Source organism: Eleutherodactylus coqui, chromosome 3 (assembly GCF_035609145.1).
Source record: "Eleutherodactylus coqui strain aEleCoq1 chromosome 3, aEleCoq1.hap1, whole genome shotgun sequence".
Lineage (NCBI taxonomy): Eukaryota > Metazoa > Chordata > Amphibia > Anura > Eleutherodactylidae > Eleutherodactylus > Eleutherodactylus coqui.
In genome coordinates, this window is record NC_089839.1 from 259,189,995 (window position 1) to 259,202,929 (window position 12,935).

Genomic DNA, 12,935 nt, shown 5'->3' on the forward strand with positions numbered 1-12,935 from the left:
TTGCCTGCCCTATTTCCTAGCTGTCAGCCCAGGAAGCAAGAGCTTGCTGCATTCATCGGACTCATCTCTTCATTTCATACACATGCACACATCGCCTATGTGTGCATGCTTGCATGGAGTTAAGAGATGAACAGGGAGGCAAACAAGTATAAAAAACACACCCCTAGACTCAGCGGCCCTTGTCCTATGAACCCATAACCTTAGGTTATGGTACTCAAGGGACCTGACAGATTCCCTTGTGTCCTTCGAATGGACATAGCCAGGATCCTGATATCTATGGCTCAGTCTCTTTGTACAATAATATCCTAACGATGAGCGGAATAGAGTGGAGGAAGTGTGATGGGAGTATGTGATTACTGCTGTGGGAAAGTATGATATTCATTTTATAAAGCACCATCAATATCTACTTGTATATCCCAAGAATCTGTGGCGATGTGCAAACCTTTACTTTTAAGTCCTATGTTACCAGGAATACTTTTCTCCATTGCAGTTGTAGTACTGCTGATATCCAGCAAGTCTTCAACATCAAAATCCTCCCAGACATCATCTTCCAAATCAAACATCGCACTTGAAGGCTTCTGTGAGCACGAACTGTATTTGTCTGCATCAGTCATGTTATTGTGGTGTTCTGTTTTACTTGCTCCTTGCTGGTTTACACAATTTCTGTCTCCAAAATATGAACATCCTAAAAATATTAAATGTGTCATGCAAAATATTGAACCTAAATAGACAATAACAATATCATATTTTAACTTTAAACACTGCTTTTGGGCAGAGCTTAAATAGTCATTAACTTTTCCAACAACTTTTGCCTATATGATAACCAATGTGATAACTGGCAAAAGTGAAATTGACTTTTTTGCATAAAATGGTGTTTTTGTGCTGAAAAATCACTATAAAGCGCTGACCACTAGAGGTCTCCTTAACGTTTAATTTGCTGACCACTGCTTGTTATCAAGTGATGCCTGTTTCTAGTTACAGAGATAGCAACACAGAGAACTGGGAGTGAAGAAGGGTGATTACTCATGCTGCCAATAGCAGTCTATGGAGAGAAGAGCACATTCCCTGGTTCCTCTCACATTATATATACAAAATATGTTCATACGTAGAATTGGTGCAGATTTCTCGCAATGTAATATACGCACCAAAATCTGAGTCATTTCCACACTAAAAACTGCATCAAAATCCACACTATCGATGTGGATCCGCAGCTGACTTCATCCCTATTGCGGCGGTTCTGGGATTGCTGCTGTGCTGATAGTCTGGTGCAGGTGTTTCTCCATCTTCTGGCCCTTGTGGGTGTGGTATTAGGTGAGACATGCTTAATGTATCTGTGGGTAATTAAAGGGGCTATTTAGTCTGGCTGATGCCGGACTGAACTGCCGTTGAATCTTCAGTCTAGCTCTGACTGTGGTCTCAGTCAGAGCTTGCTTTTGGATCGTTCATTTACCTGCTGCATCTAAGCTACGTTTGCGTTTCTTTTCTATTGTGTTTCTTATGTTATTCCCCTGTCCCCCGTAGGGTTAACAAAGAGCCAAGGTGCGAGGTCAGATAAGTCCTTGTCAGGGTGAATTGCCTGTATTTAGGCAGGTCCTGTCCCTGTGGTTATTTTGATAGGAAAAGAGTACCTATATTTTGGTTTGTTATTGTTTTTACACAGCTTGCGCACATTTGTGCGGGATCTGCGGTTTACAGGTCCATTATGTCCAGGGTGGTCGTGACAATCCCTTCTACTGAAAGGGTACAGATTTTGATGTGTTTTCTGTCATGCTTTTCTGGTCAATCCACACCATTTTCTGCTATGTTGGTACATACCCTAAAAAAAAAAGATCTTAATATATAAATATTAGTATGCTTAACCCCTTCCCGCTCCATGACGTACCGGTACGTAGCAGGCTGGTACTTTGCGCAAAATGACGTACCAGTACGTCATCGGGATAGCGCGAGATCATGACTGACTTCGCGCTATCCCGCAGCGGGAGCCGGCTGTCAGTCACAGCCGGCATCCCGCTGCAACAAGGCACTGGCGTACTGTATTGCCTATGCCTATGATCGCTGTATAAGCGATAAGGCATGGCAGAGCAGTAGCTCTGCCATGCCTTATGACAGCAATCATAGGCATAGTGCTGCAAGTCCCTCAGAGGGACTCAAATAGTGGGGGAAAAAAGAAAAGAAAAATGTAAAAAAAGAAAAATGTAAAAATAAAATGTAAAAAAAACCCCTTTTTTATGCTTTTTCTAATATTAGAAAAAAAAAGGTAAAAAAAAAAAGGAAACCCCACATATTGGGTATTGACGCGTCCGTAACGACGTGTACAAAAAGTTGAACATGCTTTTTATTTTGTAGGGCAAAAAGCGTAAAAAAAAGGCTAAAAAATAGAGGCAAAATGCTAATTTTTAGCATTTTGCCTCCCAAAAAATGCAATAAAAGTGACCAAAAAAGCCATACATTCCCCAAAATGGTACCAACAAAATCTACCGTACATAGAAAAATAAAAAAGTTACAGGACTTTGAATGCAGCTATAGAGAAAAAAAAGATTTCCAAAAAAAAAGGGTTTTTATTGCAAAAAAGTATAAAAACCTAAAAAAAATCTAAGAATTTTGGTATCATTGTAACCGTACCGACTCGCAGAAAAAATTTAGTGTGTCATGTATGCTGCATGATTAACGCTGTAAAAAAAAAAAAAAATCTATGGCAGAATTGTTGCGTTTTCTCTCCCTGTTATCATAAAAAAAATAATAAAAGTTTTACGATATAGTCTATGTACCCAAAAGTGGCACCGATAAAAACTACAGCTCGCCACGCAAAAAACAAGCCCTTATATGGCCGCGTCGACGGAAAAATAAAAAAGATATGGCTTTTGAAAAATGGAGATGGAAAAATACCAAAAATCGCTTGGTCCTCAATGCCAAAATAGGCCATGTCCTTAAGGGGTTAAATATTGAATTGCAGGGAAAAATAATGGTAGGCTAATACTAGGAGGTATGGAAAATACTAGGCGGTAGCCCAAAGAAGTGAATGCAGGCGGCTAAGCGTGCGCAGTAACAGCACATCTCGGCACTCCGTGGAAGAACAGTGTTACTGTGCATGCTCGGTCTAGTACTGTCTTCTATGGACTCCACTGAAATCTATAGAGCCCACAGTAGTGAATGATGTGGCCGAGCATGTGCAGTAAGCGCAAGATGCAGCTGATAGTCTAGCTGCACATGCTCTGCTTATTACTGCTTCAGTGATGGGGGCGAGCATGCGCAGTAGGAGTATGCACTGCTCAGTTTTTATTGAGCTTTTCCAAGTTTACAGACCAACACAAGAGGCACGGTTTAGATGTGATAGATGGCCTGGCGATAGCATGTTTAGTCTGGGCTTATAACAGTCTTCTATGGGCTCCACTGATTTCAATAGCGCTTACAGAAGTGTGATCGATATTGATTTTGACTCTGTTTCTTTTGCAAGACTGCTGCAGACTTTGTTGCAGAAAGTCCACAGCAATTCCGCTACGTGTGAACGCACCCTTAAGATAAGTTTCCAGCCATAAACAGAGGTGTATATTCATATTTTTTTTTATCAATGTGTCTATCTGCTACACATATGGGGCATGTGTAATTTGAGACTCAGGTCCAACTTGATCCACAAACACCACCTGATATGTAGATTATTAGGGTATGGCAACAAGTGTTTTTCCACAGCGATCACCTTTTTTTAAAAAAAAAACCCCTCACATAACCCAATCAACAGAAAAATAAAAAGTTATAGGGTTAAAAAGTGAACACAAAAAGATACCTTTTTACAAAAAATAGTTTAGGTTGTACCACATAAAAAAACTATATAAATTCAGTATCCACTAAATCTACTGACCTACAGAATAAGGCCTTAGTCAGACGGGCGTTTTTAGCCGCGATTTGCGCATGCGCATGCGTCCGGCGATTTTATAAAACCATTGCAATGGTATCGGACACATGAGCGCTTTTTATGCGCTCGTCCGATAAATTATAGAACAGAAATCGCAGATCGCACCTATCTGCGATCTGCGATTCCTGTTCTCTTCTCTATATGCACTCAATGGGGCCGGCGGCAGCAGCGCCGACCTCATTGAGAACATATAGAAGACAAATCATTCTTCTCTGCCATAGCTGTAACAGCTGTGACAGAGAAGAACGATGTTTGCCCATTGAATTCAATGGAGCCGGCAATACAGCCGCTCCATTGAAAGCAATGGGCTGCCGGCGTGCGCGGGGTGAATTGTCGGGAAGGGCTTAAATATATAAGCCCTTCCCTGCAATTCATCCTAAAATGTGTTAAAATAAAAAAAAATTGTATACTCACCTTTCCGCTGCAGCCGGAGTCCAGCCGCGGCCGCTGTCAGTTCTCCTGAACTGCTTCTCGGCACTATTCAGCCGGCGGGGCTTTAAAATCCCCGCCTGCTGAAAGATCTGCCTCTGATTGGTCACAGCCCTGACCAATCAGAGGCAGATTTCACTCACACACCCATTCATGAATTCATGAATGGGTGAGTGACTGCTGCCTCTCAGCGCTGAGCCAATCAGGGGCAGGTCTGACTCACATCCATTCATGAATTCATGAATGGGTGTGAGTGAGACATGCCTCTGATTGGCTCAGCGCTGAGCCAATCAGGGGGCAGGTCTGACTCACACCCCCTTCACACCCACTGCAGGACGGCCGTGCGGAGCTCCGGCTGCCGGGAGAAGGTGAGTATATATATATTTTTTATTTTTACACATTTTAGGATGAATTGCAGGGAAGGGCTTATATATTTAAGCCCTTCCCGACAATTCATCCCGGGCTCGCCCGCAGCGCATTGCTTAAGGCCGGCTTCACACGAGCGTGACAGGCTCCGCTGCGAAATATTCCGCAGTGAAGCCCGTCACGGCGCCCCCCAAAAACCCCATACTTACCAGCGGAAGATAGCGTGAAGACACTTCCCCGCCCACCGCCGTCGCGTCATGTGACACGCCGGCCGCGTCATATGACGCGCGGCGGTAGGCGGGGAAGCGTTTTTTCACGCTATCTTCCGCTGGTTGCAGCGGGAGATAGCGTGAACGGACGGCTTCCATTGCAGTCAATGGAAGCCGTCAGCGCGTACACCCGCGGCAAATAGAGCATGCCGCGGGTGAGAACGGGAGATTTCACGGTGCGTAATTCCGCGGTGGAATTACGCATCGTGAGCATTGTGCTATTAGGTTCAATAGAACCTAATAGCAGGGGGCAACGCAGCGGATTTTTGCTGCGAATTTACGCGGCGTAAATCCGTTCGTGGGAAGGAGGCCTTAAATGGAGCCGGCTCTATTGCCGTCTCCATTGAATGCAATGCGCTGGACAGCGCCGACCCGTTTCTAATGAAACGCGGCTAGAAGCAGATTTTCGGGCGATTTGCGGGCGATTTGCGGGCGACTTGCGCGCACCGGTCACACGATTTGCGGATGCGCATCCGTCATGCGATCCGCAAATCGCGTGAAAAAACGCCCGTGTGACTAAGGCCTAAGGCCTCCTGCACACGCGTGTATTTGCATTGCTGAGTCCGTGGCGAGCGTCTGCCTCTGGACTCCGCAGCAAATACATCCCTTAGTATTCAATGGCAAAACGCCTTTCATCTCTACGCGTGGAAATCAATAGCGATTTCCCGCTAGTAGAGAATAGATTGCGGCATGCTGCGATTTTGTGCGGGTTATGCAGGGCTGGCTTCCATTGAGGTCAATGGAAGCCGTCGATCCCGCGGCACTTCCGCGGTGAACACTGCAGAAGTGTCACAGGATACGCATCACCCCTCAGCACCGGCAGCTACTGCGATGTGCGACGGAGTGCTGACCAGCACATCAGCAGCATGTGCAGAATATGCCAGACAGGTAAGCTGGGGTCACTGGCCGGGCACAGTGTCGAACTCCTCTGCAGGAATCCCGCATGCGAGGTCTGACCCACCCGTGTGCAGGAGGCCTTAAAATAACATTTTATTTAGGCCTGTTTCACATGGGCTACAAAATCTCGCTACAAAACGCATGTATGTGAAGCCCAGGGTTTCCAATGAGTTACTTCACATGAGATGTTTTGTAGCCTAAAAGAACCCATTGGAAACCATAGGCTTCACATACATGCGTTTTGTAGCAATGATTTAGTAGCCCGTGTTAAAGAGGCCTTCTAGTGACCTGTGAATGTTGTAAAAGTAAACTGCCCCACAAAAATGGCGCAATTGCGTTTTCTTTCCATTTCTCCCACTTCGAAATTTTTCAACGTTTTCCAATACATCATATGGTATGTTAAATGGTGCCAAAATTCAACTTGCCTCGCAAAAAACAAGCCCTCATGTAGATTTGTCATCGGAAAAGTAAGAGCTATGATTTTTTTTTAAAGTGGGGAGATAAAAATGTATAGAAATTGGCTGCAGGGGTTAATCTTACGATCTATGAAATGGGGAAGATAAATTGTGACAAGTAACTTCCTATTGGATGAGTAGCTAGTTATGTAAAAATAAAACGAATTGTTTATAATGAAATACATTAGCAGTAACCAGTTATTACTGTTCTTAGCATTAATACCTCAACCAATACACTAATACAAATATATGTGTATCATACACCATCTCTTTTAGCTACCTGCTCCATCTTGTGGTTGCTGGGTATAATTTCTGCTTTCGGAAAAGGCCTGTTTTCCCATTAATGTTTGAGCTGACGTGGTTGCTGAACTATACAGAGCAGAATGATCAACAAATTATTTACTAAAAGAATCCCAAAATTGTTACAATAACGGATCTGAAGAATCACAGTTGTTAGATATGTGTTCAATGTGTCTACCAAGTTGAGGAAATGCAAAATGAAATCATTCTTTCTTTTGTTGCTTTGCAAAAATGAAGGCTGCTCTGTGCATAAAACCACAAGAAGAGAAGTACATAAAAGTCTGCAGTTTGGGAAATAGATGCTTTACGGGTGCTTTACACAAAACCTGAAAGACAGGTTGGAGCAGCTTTCTACACCTCCTGACATGTTATACAGCCTTAAGGCTCTTTTACATGTAACGATTATAACTCAAAATGCGTTCAAATGGCCGAAAGTGAGCGATAATCGTTACATGTAAACGCGGGCCGTTGTGCATTTTTCGTTCATTGTTCACTCATTGCTGACTTTTAGTCCGCAAAAAAACTGTGGTTTGGCTGTTTGGCGTTATTATTTGACGTGATGTACTTGCTTGCATACAAAACATCACAGCGATTAGCTATTGAGATGACAAAGCAACTATTTTTACATGCCCTCCTAGTGCTCCACCATTGGCTGTACACCGCAGAAGTTACAAAGGGCATGGAGAATACATTCGCCATCTTTTACTTCGCATGCTAAGGTCACGGCATCTACAACGAGGGTTTTTCTTTGGGCACCAGCTGGTTTCACTGCTTTTTCCGACTAAAGATTTGTGATAGTAAATGCTTGACATGTCAATTCACTAAACTCCTTGTGTACTCAAACCGACCACCTACTGATTTCTTCACAATGCCAATTCGGAGAACATCTAAACCCGACACCTAGAGATTTTTTTAAATGTCAATTCACAAAGCTACTTGTTTCTTCTGCAGGCAAACTATGCGCACCCACCTACTCTCAGGCCGGTCCACACTTGCACAATAACAATGTGTTTTTTTTCATTGCTAATGCACACACCCTCCTATCAAACAATCGTCCACTTATCCTTACATGTAAACACTACCAAGCGGCACACCAAATGACTGAAATACTCAGATGCCATGTCCATTTCTAGCGATAATCGTTAGGTTTAAACGCTCATCTTTAAAAGCAAAGCCGTCGCATGAGCGGTGCGTGTACACGCTGGCCGCATTGCGGCCTTGACCATTGATCAAGTCAAGGCCAAAATTCACATTTTCTTACCCATTCACACAAGCAGCTGTGGCATATTAGTGAAAATATACGCCACAGCCCGAAAATCCCTTGGTCAGCATAAATCCTTGAAATGACTTCTAATGGCTCAATAGAGCCAGCTGTAAGCTTTTTGCAGCGTTAGACACTGCTAAACTCTGCTCCCCTTCCTTTTGTTCTGGCACCCATAAAAGCCCATGGGAGCCGCTAGCAAATATAGGCCAAAAGACAGGGCAAGGCCTATATTTTCCAGCTGTGTATAAAAATGGCTGCTGTATTCTGTCGCTAATGTCATATCTTTCCCACCGCTACATTTTTACGCAGTCAATTAGTCATCTGAATGAATATATTGGAAACCAATGCTTCAGATGGTTGTGATTTTTTTTATTGCTGCTTAAAAACGCTCGTATGAATGAGGCCTTAACGATATCCTTTAAATAGTACAGACTAAGTACCAGTAAAAAATCAATAAATAATTAAAGATACTGGTCTTACAGGCAGAGTTGTAAAGCAAATATTATATTGGATACTGGAAAGTGGAAAGGAAAAGTTACAATGGGCAAAATGCTGCAGACACTGGATGAATATAAAGGAGTACTGTGGAAGAACAAGTCTAAGGGCATGTGCATTTTACATGTGTTTTTGCTGCATACTGTGTTTCTTTAGGTCCGTCTTGCATCTGTGTGTCATCCATTTTTCATGTGCGCAAAAAAAAACAAAACGTGACAGTCAAACATGCACGCTGCTTCTGCATTAATCTCTAATCAGAGTTCCAGAGATAGTTGCGTTAAACCTCTCTACTATCTCCGGCAGTCCCATAGAGATGAATGGACCGGCACTGTGCATGCTCAGCCACTGCTCAGTTCACACAGGATGACGCAGGAAGCCCATTCCTGTGATCAGTGGAGGTCCACCAATCATAGTTATCGCTTATCCAGTGGGATAGGCAATACCATCCAATCTTTGGAAAATACCTATAAGAACTTATGTGAAAAATAGAACAACTGATGCTGGAGAAGAGATTGATCATTTCTACTAAAGGGGTTGTCTGGTTGTAAACTACTGATGGTCTATATGCAGCATAATACATCAATAGTAGATTGATGGGGGTCCATTACCAGGGGGCTTCACTATTTAACTGTTTGTAGGAGTAGTGCACTCACGGATTGAGCTGATTTCGGCAAGAGGTGGACAGCTCTATTGCCATTGCAGTCGCCAGACGTGGTATTGCAGACTAAGTTCCCATTCATTTCAATGGGAACTTGGTCTGCAAAACCAAGCCTAGCCACTGGAGTGGGAATGGAGCTGTCTGCTTCCTGCAGAAATCAGCTCAGTGCACAAGCACATCAATCTAGAGAACAACTGTATGACAGAGGTCCCAGGCGACACAACCCTCACCAATCTACTATTGATGAACTATCCTGAAGATACACCATCTCTTAGTTTACAACTGGACAACTCCTTTAAGTATGGCAGATTAAATGTAAGGGCTCAGTCAGACGGGCGTTTTTTTTGCGCGATTTGCGCATGTGCATGCGTCCGGCGATTTTATAAAACCATTGCTTTGCAATGGTATCGGACACATGAGCGCTTTTTATGCGCTCGTCCGATAAATTATAGAACAGAAATCGCAGATCGCACCTATCTGCGATCTGCGATTCCTGTTCTCTTCTCTATATGCGCTCAATGGGGCCGGCGGCAGCAGTGCCGACCCCATTGAGAACATATAGTAGACAAATCATTCTCCTCTGCCACAGCTGTAACAGCTATGGCAGAGAAGAACGATGTTTGCCCATTGAATTCAATGGAGCCGGCAATACAGCCGGCTCCATTAAAAGCAATGGGCTGCCGGCGATCGCACGATGAATTTTCGGGAAGGGCTTAAAAATATAAGCCCTTCCCAGAAATTCATCCAGAAATGTGTAAAGACCAAAAAAAAAATGTATACTCACCTGGTCCCGGCAGACGGAGTTCAGCCGCGGCCGGCCGGCCGGCAGTTCTCCTGAACTGCTCTGAGTAGTATTCAGCAGCCGGGAATTTAAAATCCCCGCCTGCTGAATGAGCTGCCTCTGATTGGTAGCTCTCAGCTGTCATTCAGCTGAGAGCTGCCCCTGATTGGTCCCTGCGCTGAGCCAATCAGAGGCAGCACTCACCCATTCATGAATTCATGAATGGGTGAGTGAGAGCTGCCTCTGATTGGTGAGGGCTGTGACCAATCAGAGGCAGCTCATTCAGCAGGCGGGGATTTTAAATCCCCGGCTGCTGAATACTACTCAGAGCAGTTCAGGAGAACTGCCGGCTGGCCGCGCTGAACTCTGTCTGCCGGGACCAGGTGAGTATATATATTTTTTTTTGTTTTTATACATTTCTGGATGAATTTCTGGGAAGGGCTTATATTTTTAAGCCCTTCCCGAAAATTCATCGTGAGATCGCCCGCAGCCCATTGCTTTCAATGGAGCCGGCTGTATTGCCGGCTCCATTGAATTCAATGCGCTGGACAGCTCCGGCCCGTTTCTATTGAAACGCGGCTAGGAGCAGTTTTTTCGGGCGATTTTTCGGCCCTGGTCGCGCGATTTACGGATGCGCATCCGTCATGCGATCCGCAAATCGCGGGAAAAAAACGCCCATGCGACTAAGGCCTCATGCTGTAAATCTGCTTTGACTCTCATTAGTCCTTGCATAGTGTGTAAATTCCATGGAATACCAATCAGAAAAGTTACTACTGTATTCTATGTACACACATATTAAAGTATTTGCAATCACCTTGAAAACTCTATCATGGAAGCTTTAGGTATGAAGTGAAACTTTTGTAGATTTACATTTTTCGACTGAACTTGCATCTGCATCTAAGAAATATGAAAATTCATATTGTAAAAAAAAAGTATATAAAGCTTTTTGACACAGAACTAAATATACAAAATATGAGAATTTTACAGGGTACCTGTCGGCTCCAAACAGCATCATAAACTAAATTAGAGTGCTATTCAGGGATGGGGACTGGGTGATGTATTTTTTATACCCTCCTGCTCCCCCATTCTTGCGGTGTTTCCCGGTGAATTCTATGTGTGGCATGAAAATCGGATTTTTTTCTGATCGCTGTGCACGCACTGTCCCATAGATTACTTTATGGTGCTGTTCGGAGGCGATAGGTTCCCTTTTAAGTTGGCTTAAACTTTAAAGTGTATCCTGCATTTTATTAATGTTTGCAAATTTCACAAACATGTTTGACTAGTTTTGCAGTGTTTTTAATAAGGCCGTGCGGTTTGGTTTCTTTAGTATGGAGTACATGTATAGTTCACTCCTCAACTGTTAACTTGTTAGGTTCTCATCACAGTTAGATTTTTGTTGAGTAAACTATTAGTTCACCAGCAGTACAAAAATGAAATAACCCAACAGGATGAAGTAAGTCAGCTGCAATGCCACAGGAGGAATCTGAACCCTGATTCCAATAACATCCACAGAAATAAAAAAGATTCGTAGCAGCATACATACGGTGTAGATAAAAATCATCTTCTTTATTCCTCCATGTTCTTTATTCCTCAACCTTGATAATGTCATACATTATGGCACCTAACTGCTAAGGCCAATAACTGTCTTTCATTTGTATGTATGGCAGGTACTTAATTCCAGGAAAATAAACAAAGACTATCAGGGACCACCAACGAATTGGCGCAGGTGAGGCAGGGGATTTAATAGAGGAGTTATGTTTGTGTTTTTTGATTTCTTTTACAACCTTTCCTTCTACTTTATCTTTTAACATTCTCAGACAACACCTTTTAGGGATCTTTCACACAGGTGTAATAATTGCATAACACATAGCAGATTTCCACACCAACTGTGCATGCCTAAATTCAGATTTTAATGTGTATTTGCTAGCAGAATTTTGCCATTTTTTAACTTTTATTTTTTTTGCATTTCAGAAGTCATAACTTTTTTTTTTTTTACTTTTAGGTAAGTAATAGAGATGAGCGAACTTACTCGTTTCGAGTAATTACTCAATCGAGCACCGCGATTTTTGAGTACTTCCGTACTTGGGTGAAAAGATTCGGGGGGCGCCGGGGGTGTGTGGCTGAGTGGGGGGGGGGTAGCAGCGGGGAACAGGGGGGAGCCCTCTCTCTCCCCCCCACTCCCCGCTGCAACCCCCCACTCACCCACGGCGCCCCCCGAATCTTTTCGCCCGAGTACGGAAGTACTCGAAAATCACGGCACTCGGGCGAAAAAGGGGCGTGGCCGAGTAGGTTCGCTCATCTCTAGCAAGTAAATGTAACTGTGTGAGGGCTTTTTTGCAGGGCAAGTAGTACTTTAATTTAACTTATTAATTTTTCATTTAAAATCATGCTGAAAATAATCAATTCAACTAGTTTTTTTCATACCTTGATTTTAAATTATGTCATGCATTGATTATGCAGGTTGCTATTGTTTCAAAGATGACAAATGTGTGTATATTTTGTTTCCATTTAATGTAAAAACTGTATGTTTGGGTGTTTTTTCCTTCAATGTTTTTCACATTTTTTATTCTTTATACTTTTTCATTTTAAATCCCTATTCCAGTACATAAGTGTGCCGTAACAGGCAATCAGGCCAGAGAGCACTGCTGTGCCTCTGTTCAACATCGGTTACTACACTCTTAATGTACAAAGCACAGTGACTACCCTGCCGTATTGTTTATAGTGGGTATCCTGCCATATTGTTTATAGTGGGTACCCTGCCATATTGTTTATAGTGGGTACCCTGCCATATTGTTTATAGTGGGTACCCTACCATATTGTTTATAGTGGGTACCCTGCCATATTGTTTATAGTGGGTACCCTGCCGTATTGTTTATAGTGGGTACCCTGCTATATTGTTTATAGTGGGTACCCGGCCATATTGTTTATAGTGGGTACCATGCCATATTGTTTATAGTGGGTACCCTGCTATATTGTTTATAGTGGGTACCCTGCCATATTGTTTATAGTGGGTACCCTGCCGTATTGTTTATAGTGGGTACCCTGCCATATTGTTTATAGTGGGTACCCTGCCATAGTGTTTATAGTGGGTACCCTGCCATAGTGTTTATA

At 43.2% G+C, this 12,935-nt stretch overlaps 1 protein-coding gene across 1 annotated transcript in view; it reads right to left on the reverse strand.

Moving 5' to 3' along the window:
* Positions 1-383: 383 nt before the first annotated feature.
* Positions 384-12,935, reverse strand: part of HFM1 (helicase for meiosis 1) — a 118,571-nt gene continuing 106,019 nt past the window's right edge. The window contains exons 34-36 of the mRNA XM_066595000.1: positions 10,639-10,721; positions 6,607-6,695; positions 384-685 (exon numbers count right to left, since the gene is read on the reverse strand). Coding sequence (XP_066451097.1) covers positions 384-685; positions 6,607-6,695; positions 10,639-10,721 — 474 coding nt within the window. The remainder of the gene's footprint in view (positions 686-6,606; positions 6,696-10,638; positions 10,722-12,935) is intronic.